Here is a 22066-nt window from a genome sequence, read left to right on the forward strand (position 1 = left end):
ACTTCATGACACCTCAGTAATGGACAACACTTGGAGATACCATGTCCCTAAGGCTCACAAATGTTCCATATATGGCATAACTGAACTGTATTTCATTTCATTCTTTTCTGCTCAGAGAAAGGGTTCACATTTAGAAAGTAAACTTTAGTCAAACCGCCTAATTCTTGTTGAAATATGGAGTGCACTAATGCGCTGCTTCCATGAATGCTCTATTACTGAAACATTTTTCTTTACCAAAATGGTGGCACGTGTGGTGCCATCTTGTCACTGTGGGACAAGACGTGTTCTACTTAGCTCCAGAGGCCCTGCCAGAATATCCTGCATGCTGGCCTATTTGTACAGATCATCCTGGGTATACAAGCGTCCTACCTACATATATCACCGGCTGCTGCTCTGCTCCATACAGATCAATCAGTGAGTAACTGTGAGTACGGCTGTTCTTATGGCTGTTGTGTAACTACAACACTTAAAAAATAAACCTGACAGCTGGATAAGTAAATGGACTGTTTGGTGAGCCTGCAATTCTGCTAGTGCTGCTTTTAACTCTGCATGTCATTCCCAAATAGCACACACATATCAACAACTCTTACTCTTATGCTGAAGAATGTCTAGAGTTTGACACCTTTAAAGTGGAAAGAGATTGACCACCCTTTGGTGGATTTCTTGGTCAACCAAATGATTCCATACAATGCTTATGGAAGGCCTCACCTTTGATCAATGCACAGCAATCAAATTCTTAACAGACAGTCACAAACTAGTCCATAGGTGGTTGAGAGCTGCTTCCAATTAATTAAAATTTTCTTTTTAATGTTGTATTCCCTCATCTTCTTTCTTTGTCCCTTCAAATAATATGCATACCCTCCCAAGAAATTATGGTTCTTAGATAAAGATAACAAGCTTACGACATACACTTCTTTTGCTCACATTCTTAAAGATTCTGTGTGACTACATTCCATGTATGGCAAAATGTTAAAAATAAAATGTTACAATGATTCAATGGTAAAAGCAAAGATCCTGAAGGTGACCCTTAAATAGGATAGGTCTATGTCTTGGTCTCTCCTCCCCCCGATCACCACACACACACTTTCCTTTTCTTTTTATTACACTCACCCTCTTCCCTGGTATGACTTATCCCCCTTACTACTTATGTGTTCATTGGCCACACGGCAGGTCTAGAGCAGTTTCTCCACCTGCTGGGGCTTATGAAGAGTCTTCTCTTTTTACTACATATTGTTTCTATAATGTTACAATATACAAAACGCGTTCCAGATATTCACAATCGATTGTATATATTTAATAACACCAAAAAATGTGAGGTGGTGTCAGAACTCAAATTTCTATAGGTCAGCTGAAATCTCTAGCTCACAAGTATATAGGTTAGAAACAACTGCATATGTTAAATGCTTGCTGTAATTATATATATATATATATATATATATAATATACCACCCCTCTGCATAACAGCAGTTACATTCAGAGTTCAGCAGGAATCAACCACTATGCAATTTATATGATGAGAACAGTAGTTGTAAGAAGTAGGATTCGGCAAGCAAGCTAGATCTATGGAAAAACTAAACTGGTTAAATAAGCCATTGCAAACTTTATTAAATAAATGTATAGGAAATCATGTTACAATGCAAGCAACTGTTTAAAAAAAATAGTTAGGTTAGGTTGGCCTTCCTCTTTAAATATAGTAGGTTAGGTTGGCCTTTCTCTTTAAATATAGTTAGGTTAGGTTGGCATTCCTCTTTAAATATTCTCTGTCATGTTAGCAAACAAACATTTATATCATGAATACATTAATGGTTTAACTGTTCAGTAAAAGTCTGGACTGTGGAATTATTCACTTTGCAGTGTACAGCCCTGATATTGCTGGAGTGATATCTCTGCTTTCTCTTTCCTATGAAATCTATTAAACCTGTCACTTCCTTATCGCTTTGAGTTTTACATTCCGTAGTGCAGAAGAGGACACATTTGTGCTGTACTAGAAGAAACAGAACTCTGGGGAATTGGTAAGCAATACAGTGCAGATGCCCTGATCTTTCCATCATCACACTATTAACTCCTATAAAATGGCATATAACTACAGGCGCTAAAAGAAGAACAATGTTATTGTTCTATTTTACATTGATTCCCAAAGGTATTCCAATTTTAACATTGGGAACCCATACTAAAAAAGGTAAATTAGATATAAAAATTTAAGTTTGTATATAATTCCTTGTATTCCTTTCCCGTACACTTGCCTGGAGGTGTGTTCATGGAGTGGAAGCAAGTATGTTCTCTTCAATTGTAATATTTTTTTTCGTTTGGTCAAATTGTACACTCTGTTTGGCACCCAGATTCAACAATTATATATTTACAGTTTTAGATGTTTTACAAATTAATTCTACAGAGAAATCCCAAGTTGACAGAGGAATAGAGGGACTTCCTAGGTTACCTTATTACACTTTTTGATGTGTTGGGTGTTATCAAGGAATGTAAACAAAAACATTGGAGCCAGACCGTATTACTACAAAGTAATTTTAAAATGTTCAGCTAATTGATTGCCCCTCATCTTATGGAGCTTTTTAATTGCTTCCTAGAATGCAAAGCTCTTATCTTTCATATGCAGAGAACTAAAATTATGTGTATTAACAAGGAGGGGAAGGATCTGCTGAACTGTGACAGTTACAGAGTCATCTTCTCAATATAAATGTAAAGTTGTTTGCTAAAATTCTGTATAATCTCCTATCCTCCCTCATGGATCAGTTGTGTACCCTAACATAGTGGGCTCCTCTTTGGGTGCCAAGATTTGGAGAACATTCTAAAAACTACCAGATTAAATACATGTGTAGAGTCCTTGGAGTATCCTTTGATGGTACCTCTTTGGACACTGAAAAAGCATTTGATAACCTGGATTGTAAATCAGGCTCGTACTGGGCTGCTGGGGATCGGGTAATTTCCCGGCGGGCCCCACTGATTTCAGGCCACACTCCTTTTTGGGAGGGGTCGGGGCTTAGCTGCCCACAATCGGGGGGGGGAGGGGGAGTTGCTTCCCAGCCTGTGAAAGTGCCCCTCCCATGACCAGTAATAGGCATTGCCATCCAACACCTGCACCTTGTCCCCAGATCCCTGCCGCATGCTACTCTGGAGCAGCTCAGCAATGAGAATGGAGCCTAACCCCGGGAGCAGCTCTGTTAAGTTTGGGGATCCCTGCTGTAGTCAGCTTAATTATGTTGTTAAATTACTCTTTACCCCTCTCTCAGGGGCACCCCAAGCCAGGTTTGCTTGCCAGCTCCTGACCCTTGTCCCCAGACTCCTACCACATGGTGCTCTGCTCTTTACAATGAGAGAGTTCTAGAGTTGATGGATGTGTCAGCAGCAGTTGGGGAAATCTGCCTGAATGTCTGAAAGAGAGCCATGTATATGGAGGGCACAGCTGACAAGGCACAATAATGGTGAGTAAAGGTCTAAGTCATTATCACAGAGGACTTGAGACTCCTGCCACCAGGAGGAGGTTGTGAGGAAACAACTTCTGGTGCAGCCTCTTTGTAAGATATTGATACTGATATCTTAGTGACCATTTAAAAGAAACAATATAAAATAGCTTCACATATGGCAAGGATATTACTTATGATGAGACTGCTGATTTTGAGCTGGACGCAGCTTCTTTTGCCAGTAGCACATCTGTGACTTTATGCTAATGCCACTACAAGCCATTTCCCTGGTTTACAGCCATGTGTTTGAATGTGCAAGGACAGGGACCCCCCCATTTAGAGCATCTCCAGACACTGCAATTGTGCTTAGTGCATATTGGTGTATTGGAACTTGCACCAGCCCCATTCTAGGTGCATAATCTCTGTCTAAGTATGGGCTCCAATGTGAGCGACTAAGTGTATGTGTACACAACCATTTCAGTGACATGCCCATGACACACCCATAACACGCCCATAAGATGGATCATCTCTATGTGTCTGACCAGCCACCTCCCAGTCACCACCAAAAAATAACCAATCCATTTTCGGTACACTTCTGCATACGTGCATCTCAAATCACTACTGTGACTCTGTATCGTAATGCACATGCAGTAAAAAAAAAATTTAATTGCTCAACTGTGCCTGGCATTAACATAGTGTCTGACTGAGAATCAGGCACTAAGAGCATTCCCACTAACAGAGCATGATGGAAGTTCTCCCTTGAAGGACTGTAGAATGGCAGCACAAGTATGCTATCGCATAGCCCTGACAACCATGCATCTGCTTCAGTTTTCTATTTATGTCCCTTCACTTTGCATTGCTTCAATTTGCTTCCTCTGCACCTTCCTTCCTCCTCCACCTCCCCCTAACCAGCTCATCCTTCACCTCACCCACTTACCTCCACCTTAATCATCTCTGGTACCTCATTTCTTAGGATATCATTTGCCACTCTTAGTTACATTCCCTCACCTACCTACTCTTGCCACCATACTCTCCTCACCTATAACTCTTCCTCCTACATCCTATTCCTACTAACCCCGCTCCTTCTCCTGGTTTCCAGTAATCCTGCTACATCTCCTCACTTCCCTCTACCAACATTATTGGGAACTTTCTGGAATGTGATATCTGTCTGCAATAAACTGGCCTCCATTCATAATATTTTCATCTCCAATTTCCTAAAGCTCTTTGGCCACACCCCTTCAGTTAATGACCACACCTAGCAATTGGCTGGTCACTCCCCTTCAGTGGGCCCCTTCCATTACATTTCCCTGGTGGGCCCTTCATGCCCCAGTCCAACACTGTTGTACATACATGTTCTTATTAAGCTATCACACAGGATCCCAAACTCAGTCCTCAGAACCCCAAACAGTGCATGTTTTCCAGGTCTCCTGGCAGAATCACAAGTGAAATAATTAGCTCCACCTGTGGTTCTTTTAAACTATGTCAGTGAGTAATGAATACACCTGTGCATCTGTTAGGTGACATTAAAAACGTGAACTGTTTGCGGTCCCGAGGACAGAGTTTGAGAACCATTGGTCTATCATAACGATTTCCAACCTACTGTATAGGAATATGACAAATAAACCCAGGGGCATAGCTAGACCATTGTGGGCCCCATAATAACATTTCTAAGTGACCCCCACTCACTGATTATAGAGTGACATTTCTCTCAGCAGTGGATTTCCATCTTATGCCGCATAATAGTGCTCTTGTCAATGTTATGCCCCAGTGTAGTACTCTAGTTCATTTTATGATCCATAGTAGTGCCCTACAGTAATTCACATTGTGCCAAAGTGACCCCAGTACATATGATGCCACATTACAGTGACCAGTTTGTATTATGCCACACTGTAGTGCCCTCTATTCATATTGTGCAATATTACAGTGATACCAGTTCATTCATTATGCCACATTACAATTCCCCCAGTTCTTTACAGTGCTCCCGGGTCATATTACGCCACACTGTTTTGCCCCACTTAATATTGTGTTACATTATAGTGCCCCAGTATATCAGGCTCATATAGGTGCGTAGAGTGATTTTTCACATACTGTGCATGCTTACCAAGCTGTATACACATCTTTGCAAACATTCTTACAATTCAGGGTGATTCATAGCACTCCAAATTGTATATCATAAATAGGTGACAATAAATGCACGGAAGAGAACCTTTTCCTGGTAGTGTTGTGGTATCTCCTAGGTGTGTAAACAGTTACTCACTATTGAGAATGACATGAATGAATTTTGGATGGCAAATTCAGATAGATCTCCTGTACCTAGCATTGACTAAGTGTAAAAAGACAATGATTAGAATGATGATGGTTGGTTTTGTGTACGGAAAAAGTGGGGCAGTGAGATGCGTACAAATTAGGATGTGCATATAGTTGCTTTTGCAATCCATTTCCATTCATAATTTGGACTCAGAACCAGACCCATAGAATATATAATACATTGCACTGTAAACCATTGGCGTGCTAATAGCACTAAAATATATTTGTTTTAAATAAACTTGTTCTGTCAGTATGTTTTATAGTTCTACTCCTATAACTAAACTATTTTTGTAACACCTTTCTCATGCAAATTTAGAAATCCATGGATGAATGCCAACATATTCCTGAACACAATCTTCTTGTTAAAGCAACTAACTGTTTATTAAACTCTCACTATGTATGGGTATCACATATTTGTAGGACTGGAAAGTGAACACCTGTTTATGTAGAGAGTCAGTCTGGTAGAGGCAGATGTAATACCAGATTGCCCATATGGTTCTGCATATGATTCATCAGTGGCCTGGAAGGGCGATCATTTCTTTATATTATCTCAATGCAGGAATTTTTGTTTCCATGATATTCCAACTTGGCAGAAGGCTGAGTTTATCGGTTTCACAAGAACACTGGGGATGAAAGCTAAGTATCCAGCGTTACAACGCATGCTTTGTGTGTGACAGTACATTAGTTATATGCAATAAATTCAGCGTGTTAAGGGAGTCAGCTTAGATGTGGCACAGTTTGAGTTTTCCTGTTAATCTTGGTTGCAACTAAAAGAAAACATTGCCTTCATATCTGAGTGACTATTCAGTAGACAGCAGACTGTCTACAATGTTATCATCGGGCGGGTTAACTCACTCTCTGATCTATTATGATGTAAAGAACACATATGGGGCTGATGTGGATTTGCACGTTAAGTCCATTTCTGCAGATGGATCCTGTGATTGTATGTAGTGCACATGATCTGTATCCAGCACAAATATCTAAAGGTGATTCTGAGTTGTAACTAAAATTATGTATAATGCCCTACATAAGGAAATGTTGTATGGATACCCTTGCCACCAGTACCAACCCCAATGAAACCTGCCCTTTAGGTGTTTTTTTTTGTGTTCCCACACACCAGGCTAACTACATAGAATATGCTCAGTATGACTTGCGGTCCTCCCAACCACCGTATTGTGAAAGTAAATGCAAACAATGTGTCATGCACAGAACACATATAACCCTATAGTAACGGATGATAAGTAACCTGTGTAAGTGAAGCACTATGCAGAAGTGACACAATACAATACATCATAGTCATTGCTGGCAACGTCCAGGTGCTAGGCATCCAGCCAAGTCACAGCCTCTCTTAGGGTGTGAAACAATCATGCTTCCACCTCGGGCACTACCCAGATATGTGCAGGAGAAAGCATTGCATATGGCAGTTGAAGGTTCCTTCTCCTCTTCACTTGAAGGAGGTGACCACAATTACTTTGTACATCCATAGTGAAATTTGGGAAGAAAGAGACCTGTTGGCTGATATATTTCAAGGTACCTCAAGCCCTGGTAACTTAGAAAATTGCATCTCTGTCTTTGAAATACAGAATTCTGGCTATATCGGTGTGTGGTGGGGCACCAGCTGTAAGCAGGTGGGATAGCACTCTCTGCACCTATTCCACCACAAATTCACCAGTAAAAGCTTTATGAATATATAGACTAATCAGCTATTTTTCCAAAAATTCTCCAGGTTTTAAGACTTCCACTTTCTCTGGGAGACACACACATTGTTTCTGTGCAGACGCCTCTCTATCGAATATCAGAGAAAATAGTATTACATGGGTTAAACAGCTGTGAAGAAGACAGTGAAAGCATAGAGCCAAGAAAATTTAGTGGACTCTGAGGCCCATATTTACTAAAGAGAGGGTTTTTAGAAGTGGAGATGTTGCCCATAGCAACCAATCAGATTCTAGGTATTATCTTCTAAAAGGTGCTAGATAAATGATAATCTGGTGCTAGATAAAGTGTAATCTGCTTGGTTACTATGGACAACAACTCCACTTTTAAAAACCCGCACTTTAGTAACCATACCCCTGATCGTGAGACAATCAGTTGCACAGAAAAGTACCACCCACTTTGGAGAGTGGGTTCTGGCAAAAGCCTATTGTCCAGGACATTGCAGCAGGTGTCTTATAGGATTACTCCCACAGTCAGTATGCAGCACACTGCTTATCTCCAGATGAGTTGAAACTCAGAGTTGCGCTTCTAAGATGGCAGGCAGGAGACACGCCATCAGGAAGATCAAGGGCAAAAGAGGAAAACTTCACTCACTGGACAGGAGACAAGACAGGAGAGTGCTAATGGATTTGTTTAGGATCCCTCAAATGGATGCACATGCTCTTTAAATTTAATCTATTACTAAGGATATAATCTTATTATCTCATACAAAAACTGGTCAGATGTATAGTCTGCAGAACATTGCTCTGCTACAACAACTCCTTAACTGGTACACACAACCAGCTTGGTATGTCTTTAAAATTATTTCTGCTTTTGAAAATACTGGGAGACTCACTCGCAGGAGTTCCCACAGCGGCTGCAGCTCGCAACCTATTACATAAGCCCCTAGTACTTTTATTAAATAGTATAGACCACTAAACTGAATTGATTTGGACAAATGGAGCAGACTCTAGCATCATTTTGTATTACAAGTCACAAGTAAACTATGTTCATGGGACTGCTGACATACCTTACAGAACAATGTGCACAGAATGACCATTGGTGCACACATTGTATGCTGTATATGGACACAAAGTCTGCTATAACTGCATGTTGTATTTTGCCTGAAGATATGTTCTTTTTCAAGGAACTCTGTTCCTTTGGACAGTTGTTGGCATTAACTTTATTTGTCTTCATTCACACTTACTGAATTGTCTGTATTTTCAATTAGGATGTTTTCTGTATGGTATGGTGGTCACTAGGAAGCAGTATGCATTACACTAGAATACTGCTCTCTGTATTGTAAGTCAAATAGGGTGTCCTAAGTTTTGGGTACAGGCAGGCAAAACCAATATAGTTGATCTTATTCTTTTACACAACTTAATTAATTTTAAACCTGCCTATTTTGTGTTGACTTTTCTTACAGTTTATTTGTTCCAGTCTACATGAAGCCATTTTCATAATTTAACCACTAAGTTCCCAATTCACTTGAATACTGTCACTTGTAGTGCCACAAGTGTGCTCTACAAGTTTTGCACCATATTAATTATAAAGCAATGCCCCCTTTATAAAAAGAATAAACAGCAGTGCTTACTTTAGAAAAATAATAGTAGTGTTCCCTTTAGGTAATTATTTAAAAGTATTGCCCCTTTAGATCAGTAATTAATACTAGTGTTCACTTTAGATTAATAATAAAGAATAATATTTATTTATTACCAGTTATTTATATAGCATACAGATATGCGCTTTTACAGAGAGTATGTGGCCATTTACATCTGGCCCTGCCCCAGTAGAGCTTACAATCTACTGTATATTCCCTACAACATGCTCAGAAACATTCACACTAGGGTTAATTTTTGTTGGGAGCCAATTAACTTAGCAGCATATATTTTTGAAGTGTTGGAGGAAACCGGAGTGCCCAGAGGAAACCCACGCAAACAAAGGAAGAATATACAAACTCCACACAGTTAGGGCCGTAGTGTGAATCGAACCCACAACCTCAGTGCTGTAAGGCAGTAATGCTAACCATTACACCGTCTGTGCTTCCCATTGAAACATTATTTTATATTTTTTATGATGGGGCAATATTCATTTATTATTGAACTAAAGGTGGCAGTAGTATTAGTTATCTAATGTGGGCACTGTTATTAGTGTTTAATCTTAATGGGTTACTACTTTTTATTACATTATCAAGGGGCATTTTCAATCAATACTAGAGCAACACTTGCTGTGCACACTTGTGGTACTACAAGAGATAATATACAATGCTGCCACATGCATTATGGCACTTGAAGTTATGGAGGACTGGTTCCGATGCTGAGCAGGTTAATACATAGGAAGGTTTATATAAAAATCGGAATGTTTTTTTTTTAAATCTTATACCCCTTGATGTGCTTTTCAACCCCCCGTCCCGTTTATCTACCGTGTATCAAAGCACCATAAAAGCACCATAAAGCATGCTTTTTGAACCACCTACAAGTTAGTAATTCTTCCCCAGTATGTGTAGAAAAAAAACCTTAATTTATCCTGACCATACCCACAGGCCTGTGTTTTGTGAAGATGTTGTATGCTTGCCATTTGCATTTGATTTTCAATTTGTCTTGTGCCAGGGAAAATAAAAGACAAAAAAGATACATCATGGAATTGACTTTTCATTAGCCAAATTGCCTTCAGAACTTCAAAATAAAAAGCAGTAATACAAACAATAGCCATATCTTGTTGTGCAACAGGTCCATCATAGTCTGTTTTCATCATCTGAACAAAGCTGCATGATTTTCCTTGGTGACTCAGGATGAAAAGTAACATTAATAAAAATAAAGAATTATTGGTGGCTCTTCAGATGAAATTTACTAGTCATTGATCTATCAATTTTATAATTATGTAAAGAGATATAGAAAATAAGTAGAATATTCAACTATGTTTTATGTCCATTTTTTATGTCCATTCTTATGGCCCGTGATGACAAAGTTCCCCTTCCAAATATTCAAAAAAATCTGAAAAAATATGTCCAGTGAGTGCAATACACTAAACCAAATGTCATTGGCAGCAGGGGTCAACTGAATATGGTGTAGAATACAAAATATCTTGGAAAACAATATAGAATTTCTGTAATAATGACAACAGCTTGACTCTAACCAAGGAGCTCTACCCCTCAAGAAGTCACAGAAGAAAACTGGAAGGACACTAGCACTGTCTCCTACAACATAAATACTCAAAGCCCATAATAGCTTTTATAGTGGGGTCCAATGGAATTGCATCAAACTTCATAAAAAAAAAGAAAATATATATATATATATTTCAGAATATATCAAATATATAGGAGACTCATCAATATTGTGTAGGGAATTCCCAAAAGTTTTAGGTGTATAATCATAATATAATATAATCGTAATTTTTACATATGAAAATACACATAAAGGTTCTGTAAATTCCCTACAATATTGAGGAGACTCCTTTATATATTAGAATCATTATGAGATTTTATATACTTTTATTTAGAAGATCTTGACGCCAAGTGCCAAATCCTAAAAACCCGCTCGAAACCCTCCTATAACTACACAGTCAACCCTAGCGGACAGTTATACTGTGCCACCTGATCTAAATTTTCAACACCAAGTTCGGCTTCGCTAGTCACTTAAGAGCACACGCTAGAAGATGATGTCAGGGAGTCGCCGTTGAGGACATCTATCTAGATATATATACATATACAGTCAGGTCCATAAATATTGGGACATTGACAGAATTTTCAGATTTTGGCCTCTATTCACCACCACAATGGTTTTGAAATGAAACAAACAAGATGTGCTTTAACTGCAGACTTTCAGATTTAATTTGAGGGTAATTACATCCAAAGCAGGTGAACGGTGTAGGAATTACAACAGTTTCAATATGTGCCTCCCACTTTTTAAGGGGCCAAAAGTAATGGGACTATCAACTCAAAAGCTATTTCATGGACAGGTGTGGGCTATTCCCTCGTTATTTCATTATCAATTAAGCATGTAAAAGGTCTGGAGTTGATTCTAGGTGTGACATTTGCATTTGGAATCAGTTGCTGTCAACTCTCAATATGAGATCCAAAGAGCTGTCACTATCAGTGAAGCAAGCCATCATTAGGCTGAAAAATCAAAACAAACCCATCAGAGAGATAGCAAAAACATTATTTGTTGCCAAATCAACTGTTTGGAACATTCTTAAAAAGAAAGAATGCACCGGAGAGCTCAGCAACACCAAAAGACCCGGAAGACCACAGAAAACAACTGTGGTGGATGACAAAATAATTATTTCCCTGGTGAAGAAAAACCCCTTCACAACAGTTGGCAAAATCAAGAACACTCTCCAGGAGGTAGATGTATATGTGTCAAAGTCAACAATCAAGAGAAGACTTCACAAGAGTGAATATAGAGGGTTCACCACAAGATGCAAACCATTGGTGAGCCACAAAAACAGGAAGACCAGATTAGAGTTTGCCATACAACATCTAAAAAAGCCATTACAGTTCTGGAACAACATCCTATTGACAGATGAGACAAAGATCAACTTGTACCAGAGTGATGAGAAGAGAAGGAAAGGAACTGCTCATGATCCAAAACAAACCACCTCATCAGTGAAGCATGGTGGTGGTAGTGTCATGGCGTGGGCATGTATGGCTGCCAATGGAACTGGTTCCCTTGTATTTATTGATGATGTGACTGCTGACAAAAGCAGCAGAATTAATTCTGAAGTGTTTCGGGCAATATTATATGCTCATATTCAGTCAAATGCTTCAGAACTCAGTGGACAGTGCTTCACAGTGCAGATGGACAATGACCCGAAGCATACTGCAAAAGCAACCAAAGAGTTTTTTAAGGCTAAAAAGTGGAATGTTATGCAATGGCCAAGTCAATCCCCTGACCTGAATCCGATTGAGCATGCATTTCACTTGATGAAGACAAAACTGAAGAGAAAATACCCCAAGAACAAGCAGGAACTGAAGACATTTGCAGTAGAGGCCTGGCAGAGCATCACCAGGGATGAAACCCAGCGTCTGGTGATGTCTATGTGTTACAGACTTCAGGCTGTAATTGCCTGCAAAGGATTTGCAACAAAGTATTAAAAAGTGAAAGTTAGATTGATTGTTTAGTTTGTCCCATTACTTTTGGCCCCTTAAAAAGTGGGAGGCACATATAGAAACCGTTGTAATTCCTACACCGTTCATCTGATTTGGATGTAATTACCCTCAAATTAAATCTGAAAGTCTGCAGTTAAAGCACACCTTGTTTGTTTCATTTCAAAGCCATTGTGGTGGTGAACAGAGGACAAAATATGAAAATTCTGTCAATGTCCCAATATTTATCGACCTGACTGTGTATGTATATATATATATATATATATATATATATATATATATTATTTTTTTCTGTGTGGAACCACTATTAAGTTATTATGGGCATTTGTGTATTTATACGTTTTATGTGTCAGCAATACTTTTTTCTGGGAAGACTGTGTAGACTTGAGATAAGCCGACAAGTTTACATGATGTTTATGCATATATGTAATAACACATGCCATACAATCCATCTCACAACCCTGGTAACACAATTGCTGTACAGTACCTGTAGGATCGCTTAGTACAGATCCAAATGCACTGATGATAACTTCTGCTTTTAACTGAACAATCTGATCTTCATCTTCAATCCAGTTTCCAACCTCATCCTGTTCTGTGCGGACAAACTCCATAGCACTCACTTTCCCATTTTTCAGAATCACTTTGCGAGGTGACAAGAACGGAAGAAATTCACACTTTTCCTCCTTTGCTAACTCCACCTGCAAACCAAGAACAAAAATGGAACTAGTTTCTGGTTTCTTACATATTAAGTAAGATGTTAATCCAAAACAGACCACTTAATATGATCTTATTAAAGTCCAATAATAGTATTGGGGTCAATAGTATGACTTCCATCCCTGAGATATGGGGGTGCTAAGGAAGAATGTAACTATGAGCAGTACTATTTGAAGAGTAAAACATAGTTATTTGAGGTCTATATTTATTAAAGTGCATTCAGCCAACAATCAAGAGAAAGTGCCAAGTAATGACATAAGAGCTCTTTATCCAATTTGTTAAAGGATTAACTCCAGAAAGAAATTGTAGCTTATATGTCACCTTTAGGTTCAGTTATGTGGTGGTGGACAGGGCTATGCTTTTTTTTGTCCACATATTTTTTGATTGGAAGTCATTAGCACTGGTTTTGCCTATCATGCTGTCTACAAATCATTTTATTTGGTACTGGACTACCAACCCGAGGCACTCCTACGAGTTACCTGAGGCACCCCAGGGTACCACTACACACAATTTGGGAACCAGTGCTTAAAGACAGTGATTGGTGGCTATTTGAGTTTGATACTAGCTTGCCTACCCTCCCGATTTGGTTGGGAGCCTCCCGAATATCGGGTGTTGCTCCCAACGCCCCAGAAAGGCAGGTAAGTCACCCGGCTGAGGCCTGCCCCTCCGACTACTAATAGAAACCCCTTCAGCAGGGGGGGGTGCAGTGATGCATTTCGCATTAAATCGCGTTATTGTGGACCGCCCCTTGCATCACAGTGCTGTTTTTTTGGTATTGTGAAGAGGGGACGAGGCCACGATGATGCGATCGCGTGGCCCCATCCCCACCTCCAATGCGCCATCATTGCTCGGCCACACCCCCTGCTCTGTGCAAACATTCAGCTCCCTCCCGGAAGGAGGGTGCTGAATGTTGGAAAGTATGGTTTGATATTTAAGATGTTCATAATCAACATTCTTTACCATTATACTTGTACTCTCTGTTCATATCATATCAATGTCCAGGAGGCGTGTGTACAGCAGCCCTTCACTGTGTAGCAGGGCCCCCTTTACTTTCTAACAGTGATATTATTGGGAAGATGGCACATGCGTAGCAGATTTTGTTATGTTGCACCCTGCACCCATTATAGATACAACACGGATATTACCTAGAAAATGGCACTGCCAACTGAATACATAGCGGGGGACCCGCTGCATTGCACACAATGGGGTCTGCACCTATAGATATGCCACTTTAATTATGTTATGTTAATTATGATTACATCATGCTTTAGCTATTTACCCTCAAGTATGCTGCTACTGCTCTATTAACCATTTGGAACTATCACATTATAAAGCATTTTCTATATGGTTTTTCATACTTATCCATGGTCACTAACAGTGAAAATCTGTAGAGTGTTTCCTAGACTTTCAAAGGCAATAATTTTTGAACTAGGGTGTTCCTTGCAAACTACGGAGTTGGTGCATCGGTGTGCACAGTTCTCTAGGGAGGTGCAAAAATAAAAATCATAACTATTGAAAGAATGGAGAGAGTGTGTTTGTAAATGGGTGAGGGTTGCTCAGCCATTTACAAAAAGATTTAATTTTTGCAACAGCCTGACCTTGTTGAAATTGTGTCCCATTGCATTTTTTCAACAGGACAAATTTTGTTCCTTCGAGTTGGATTTGGTTGAGAGGCACATTTGTATATGCACAATATAATTATAATAAATCTTCAAACATACTAAAGTTTTGTTTGTAGCACAATACTAATTTTAGCCATTAATAAGAAAAAACTGCAGAAAAACAGAACAGTTTTATTTAATGTGGGGGCTTGTTCTGAAGTGGAAGGGTAGGAGTAGGTTAGACTTCTGATGTGACATTCACAGTTACATACTGATAGTTTGCGACTATTCTTATTTTTGCACTTCTCTGCACACACTGGTGCTCTTATTGCTTGCATAGGCATCTCCTGAGATTGGGCAGAGCACTCAGGCAGACAGTGCACCTAGACAGTGCAAAACAATGTTTTGTTCTGCACAGCCATGGTGCGTCGTAAATGAGACTACTTTTTTCTTAAAGCACATACAAGAGTTGATTTACAAAATACAACTGGGCAGTAACTAGAGATGTGCACCAACATGTTTTGATTTTGGCAAAACCACCCTCAAGTGTTTTGGTTAGGATTCAGTTTTGGTTCGGTTTCGGAGTTCTCTAAAATTTATAAAAACATCAATAAAAACAGCTAAAGAGCATGTAATTTGGACCAGTTTACATGCAATCCAAAACCAGAGTTCGGTTTATAAATCCGACGAGTTCTGAATTTACAGCAGACCCGAGCCGGGACTCTGTTCTACTCGGAACCCCAAAGTGATTCCCAAAGTAAAACTTGATTCAGAGTTCGGGTGTGTTTGTTTTTCAGGAAAACGAATCCCACATCTCTTGCAGTAACCCAGAGCAACCAGACATTTGTTTCTATTGGCTACTATCGACTACAGTACATTGGGCCTGAGTCAGAGTTGAGTGCTACAGTATGTCGATTTTCACACAGTTCAGCATTATTGATGGTCTGCTTATGCATCACAGCTGCATTGCACATGTGCGGCCAAGGGCGCTGACAGCCAGGGCATTCCCGGGTGAAAGGGGGCATTGCTGTCATACCCCCTTAGGAAACAAAAAGTAAACTTTTGCATCGACGCGTATCGGTGCTGCGCGCAGGGGAGGCGGGTGCTGTGAGCACCTCAGCCAGGTTATCCTGGCTGATAAAATTGTTATCCTTAATCTGTTGTCTATAATCTTGTGTCCTTCTGAACATAGACTTACTGTACTGTTTGGTGCGTCTGCCAATACCCTTAATACTGAATTAGACATTGTTTACATTTACTAGTTTGTGCAAACATCATTAAGCAGCTACTACAGTACTTCAAAGGCTGATTACACGAATGCAACAGTTTACAAATATTATTGCTACGTTGCCTCTTGGCTGTTTCTTAATGGGAAATTTTCAGTTACTTTTACTATTAACATTTATTTATTTAGTACCAGCATACTCCACAGTAGATTACAATTGGGGACAAACACAACAATAAAAGAACAACAGTCATGGTTTTGGAGATATTCATGGTTGAGCCATACTTGCCGACATTCAGCTCCCTCCTTCCGGGAGGGAGCTGAATGCCTGCATACTGTGGGGGGTGTGGACAGACACTGATGCTGGATTGGGGGCGAAGCAGGGGGCAGGGCCGCACGATTGCATCATCGTGGCCCCGCCCCCTTTTCACAATGCCAAAATTAAAGGCATTGTGAAGCATGGGGCGAGGCTGCGATGATGCGATTCAGCGCAAATCGCGTCATCGCCCCCCGCCGCTGCGGGGATTTCTATTAGTGGACGGGGGAGGGGGGGATTTGGCAGCCAGGAGGCTTGCCTGCCTTTCCTGGGGGTTGGGAGTGGCACTCGATATTCGGGAGGTCCCCGAACAAATCGGGAGGGTAGGCAAGCCTATGTTGAGCACAGGTGACTTAATTAGTACCTCAGTCAATTTGATTTAACCACCTGTGCTCAACCATGGATATCTTTAAAACCAGAACTGTTGGGGAGCCTTGGGGACCGCGTTTGGATGCTATAGGCTCTTTTTGGTAAGAAGAACATTTTTTTTTCTTTAATTTTCCTTGCTCAATGTTCTGTAATAACTTGTTTCATATGAAAGCTATAATTTACTGTACCTGCATATTTGCTTTAAAGATCAAAAGTGGGATCTGCTATACCACTTATTCAGTCACTGGAATGTTTTATTTTAATTAGGGGTGAGCGGGTTCGGTTTTACTCGGATCTTTTTATTGGCTATCGCCGAACACGTGTTTTGGATAGCGAATAAAATCGAACCGAATTTGCGGTAAAGTGGCGATAAGAACCGAGTAAAACCGAGTAAAACCGAACCCGCTCACCCCTAATTTTAATTGTATTCATTTGAAGTAAATAAGAATATTTTTGTACTCCCTTTCAATCATTGTAATTATACTTCTGAAAGGCCAATGCTAACTTGCAGATACGTCTTTTTTGCAGAAGATCTTGGATTTGTTATGCTCCATATCTGAGGGCATGTATCTATGGTCAATTCAGAGTCATACACAACTCAGTCACATCTCCACTTGCAGCAAAATTGAAGTAACTGCACCGCAACAGGGGGTTCAGTGGGAGCGTGTCATTGGAATTGGGCACTATGGCGAATTCCGCACATGCAGAGATCGCTTGCAATAAAGATAGGGCAGGTGTAAGTATGCACTGATATTGATGATCGCTATGAAACCAAGAGGTGGTGGGGGGCATGTGATGCTCTTGTGATGTCACTTGGTGGGAGGATTTATTCACAAAGTACTGTAATTAACAGGCAGGTACCTTTGGGGGAGGTAACGGGGGAGTGGCAGCTCAAACATAGACTTGACGTGACCATTTTGGTGAGTTTTTAAAACTTGTGTACGATAATGGTGCTCCAGCCAATCAGCTGCGAACTGTCATCAGTTTGAAAAATGCAGTTGGGAGCTGATTGGCTTGAGCACCATTTATCATACGCAACGAGTTTTAAAACCTGGTGCGTATGATAAAACTCATTGATAAATGGGCAAGTGGCATGGCCACACCATCCTTTAACAACACCTCATTGGCTGGCCTGGCCCCTGTTACTTTGCGCCTGCCCCCTCTTTTCTCCCTTGGGCATAGCTGAATTGCCAAAATGCTACAATCAGATCATTATAATGCATTCTCATGTTGAGGCCATGTGCCCAATGTTTAAATGATTAAAAAATGATTAAAGCTGCTAGTGGGAAGAAAGGGTGCATGTACTTTTGTATGGGGCTTTAGGATTCCTGATGGAGGTCCCAGTTGCAGAGATTCCAAATTCATACTCAACAAATCATAAACACACAAAATTGTTTAATGTCATTTTTTTCATCATTAATCTTTTGTATGTTTGCATAGTTCAAATGTACCTCTTCAGGAACAGCTCGAATATTAGTGAATCCCTTCCGAAACACCACAAATACCCTACGTGCGCCACAACGCAAGGCAGAGGTAGCGCAGTCAAAGGCGGTGTCTCCAGCTCCTAGAACGATAACTGCACCCTTTATGGACGGCAGCGGAGAGTGACAGGCACACATCCCTAAGTAATGAAAAAGGGAGTGAAGACATTTTCAAGCAGCTAAACAATTTTGCATGTCAACTCAGAAAGATACATGTACTTAAAGCAGTGTAAAATTGCATCTTGCAGTTTCCAAGCACAGAGTGTCACTATCATATTATTCTGCTTCACTGAAAGACAGTTCTATTCCCATATCGGAAGATGTGCTCATATACGTAATTTCATAGTCCATACTCTTACAGAAACTGCATTTTATCTGCCTTTACTCTCAGGGGATTTGAAATTCTAACATTATGGTTGAAATAAGCTTTCTCATGTCTCTGCAGCGGATAATTTCTCAGCTATTCAAATGGTGTTTAAGCAATGTATTATTGTAAAGAAATCCTCAATGCATTTTAGATATTAGAGGAACATTATTATTTTATTACCATTTATACCACTTAAGGGAAGAAATGTATATTGGCTTTTACATGGAAAGGATATTCTTGGATGCTCCACATGTCTATTTCTTGAAGATGAAAAGTGACGTTATGAATTATGATACCATTCATTTAAGAAGTCTTTATAAGTCTGTGCTTGGATTTATAAATGGCATATGACACCTTTGTCTTTTAGGCACCTGAAGGCTTGGGGAAGCTCAACCAAGATTGGTTGAGTTCTCCCTAGCCTTCAGGTGCCTAAAAAGTTTGTATTACACATACTGTATACTATATTACAGTGCATGCTAAGTGACAGCTTAGTAGATTTAACTGTTCCTGTTCCATTTGTTTTAGGATACAATATGAGCTTACTATATACACATAATCTTTAATTACAGTATGTCAGATGATCCCAGTGATGAAGTAAAACAAGTTAGATGCTTGGATACTGCTTCACATGCATTTTATACCAAAATCTTTTTACTTGTCTTCCTTCCCATTCTCAGATCACGAAACTGACCTGTTATCTGCCACCCCATCCTTCAGTAGAATAATCAGGACTGTATATAAAATAGAGATGGCCGCGGACCACCATGTGTTGATTTTGGTTCTAATTCATCATAATGTTTAGGTTTTGGTTTTGCCAAAACCACCCTCAAGTGTTTTGGTTTTGGATCTGGATTGTTTTTAAAGTTCATAAGAACCAATATTGGTCATAGTCTGCAGCCAGCTAGTTGGCTAAACTAAGCAACAGAGCAGCGGCACAAACTTGCAGCAGTTTAAAAGAAAATAGCACATCTATGAAACATTGCAGCACAGCAGTGGCAGATAGGTTGGCAGTTTAATAAACTATATGACCCCATAGAAAGAATGCTTTCATTAATCAAGAACTAGATCAGAGGCTAGAGGGCAGTACAGGCAAATGGAGATGGAGTATGTACAGTAGTGCAAGGCAAATTAAGGATTGATTGATTGATTCTAAATAAAATTAATGAAATTTCACATGTGGAGCAAATTATTAAACAAAAGGAATCCAAATGTGAGTTTTGATTCTGCAATTGCAAACTGATGCATGCAGCAAATCACAGGCCTCAGCAGAATACAAGAGATTCAAATAGCCTTGCAACAGGCAGAAGACCATCATCAATGCCCCCTTAACAATACAGCCCATAATGAAAAGAAAAAGGGTGCATGATGGAATTGTCCTTGGCTCTTCCACCCACCCTCATGCTGTATATTATAAAGGACATGGACAATTTAACAAACCAAGCACTTCAGCGACAGGGACTGCCACTTTTGTGTCTGAAGTGTTTTGTTTGTTTGGGCCCACAAAAAACAAGCTACCATTGGGCTTGAGGCAGCTAACAGTGTTGTTAATAATCTCTACAGTGTTAATATCTTCATCATACAATATTAGCTCATACCCATTGGAATCCACCATAAAAGGAAGTTTCTGTACTTTGATGTAATTGGCGGCTAAAGTCTTCTTCATAGAGTTTGTAGTTAATTTTTATGAACATTAGTTTTTCCATATTTTTAGGAAGTAGCCTCCTACGTCAATCGCTCACAAGAATCCTGGCTGTGCTAAACACTCTTTCCGAGTACATACTGGAGGCAGTTTTTTTTTAACACAGTGCCTGAACACACAACACAGTGTCTTACAGCACTCCCAGTAATGGCACCCTAATGGCGTTTTTTTAACACATTGGGCCTAATTCAGACCCGCTCATAAGGGCTGGTTGCTCGCAGGTAATGTGGGAGTTTTTATTTATTTATTTTGTCTCTTGCCGCTCGCAAAGCTGTGGGAGCCTACTACACAGCTTGTGTGAGTAACAAGGAGCCCATCGTGATAATCATGACCATCGGCCTTTAGACGAGACCCTGTGGTAGGGTCTTGGCTGCAGCAAGGCCGAGTGGATTTCCTGCTCTAGTAGAGCAGGAACTCAACTACTGACATCAGTTGTGATGGCAGTAGGTCCTCCCTCAAATGCCAGGCGTTCCTAAGGGAATGCCTGCATTTGGCCAACCACCCCCCCTACATGCCTACAAAATGGGGCGAGCTGTCACTCACCATCGACAGCCGCCCCTTCTTGTAGCGAGCCCTGTAGCAACTGAACCTCAGTCGCTCGACAGGGCTCACGCATGCGCACGCTGGATGCGGCGCATGCGCAGATCACAAACATCGAGCCGCTTGCGAGCACTGTGCATTCACGAGCGGCTCTGAATCAGGCCCATTGCTCGAACACACAAAACAGTGTCTCACAGCATTCCTAGTAATGGCACCTTAATGAAGTTATATTTTACCACAGTGCCTGGACACAACACAGGGCCACACAACACTTGTAATGGTACCCTAATGGCTTTTATTTTAACACAGTGCCCACAACAGTGTTTTATTTGTTTGTTTGTTTTAACACAGGGCAGCACAGACGGTGTAATGGTTAGCGTTACTGCCTCACAGCACTGAGGTCATGGGTTCGATTCCCACCATGGCCCTACCTGTGTGGAGTTTGTATATTCTCCCTGTGCTTGCATGGGTTTCCTCTGGGTGCTCCGGTTTCCTCCCACACTCCAAAAATATACTGGTAGGTTAATTGGCTCCCAACACAAATTACCCCTAGTCTGTATGTGTGTGCGTGTACATGTGGTAGGGAATATAGAGTGTAAGCTTCACTGGGGCAGGGACTGATGTGAATGTCCAGATCTTCTCTGTAAAGCGCTGCGGAATATGTGTGCGCTATATAAATAACTGGTAATAAATAAATAAATAAAACACAGTGCCTCACAGTGCTTCTATGGCAGTGGCACCCTAATGGAGTTTTTTATGATAACACAGTTCCCCTTTAACACATTTTTTACATAGTGCTTGGTTCTGAACACACAACACAGTGTTCCAGCCCACAGTCTCACTGTCCCCCTGATCTCCTGTGTGAAATGACACCTGGATCATGAGGGAGGGACTTTTATATGCAATGCAAATCACGCGAGAACTGGTGCTGGAAAGATGACATTTTGCCTCATTTTGATATCCAATCTTGGTGGGAAGACCCAAGCCACGGTTCAGTTCGACTCATAACCCCTAAATTCAGCTGTGTTCGGTTTCCAGGAAATCAAATCTGCTTATCTCTAATATAAAATGGTGCTCAGGCTAGGGCTTAAGTGCATTGGGTACATCACAGAATGGCATTCTGGATTTTATATTGAGTGCAAGAACTGTCCTTCAATGCATGGGCATCTTATGAAAGGAGGGGATTCTCCGTGCAGACCACCCATGTGCAGTGAGTACAGCTGGCAGAGCATGTC

General features: G+C 40.4%; 1 protein-coding gene across 2 annotated transcripts in view; it reads right to left on the reverse strand.

Annotated features, from left to right (window-relative positions):
* The window catches only part of DPYD (dihydropyrimidine dehydrogenase), a 1460234-nt gene that overhangs the window by 754882 nt on the left and 683286 nt on the right, over positions 1–22066 (reverse strand). For both annotated transcript variants that reach the window (XM_088479173.1, XM_088479172.1), the window contains exons 10-11: positions 18196–18365; positions 13007–13217 (exon numbers count right to left, since the gene is read on the reverse strand). In XM_088479173.1, coding sequence (XP_088335299.1) covers positions 13007–13217; positions 18196–18365 — 381 coding nt within the window. The remainder of the gene's footprint in view (positions 1–13006; positions 13218–18195; positions 18366–22066) is intronic.

This window comes from Taudactylus pleione, unplaced genomic scaffold (genome assembly GCF_031769625.1).
Source record: "Taudactylus pleione unplaced genomic scaffold, aTauple2 ptg000228l, whole genome shotgun sequence".
Classification (NCBI taxonomy): domain Eukaryota; kingdom Metazoa; phylum Chordata; class Amphibia; order Anura; family Myobatrachidae; genus Taudactylus; species Taudactylus pleione.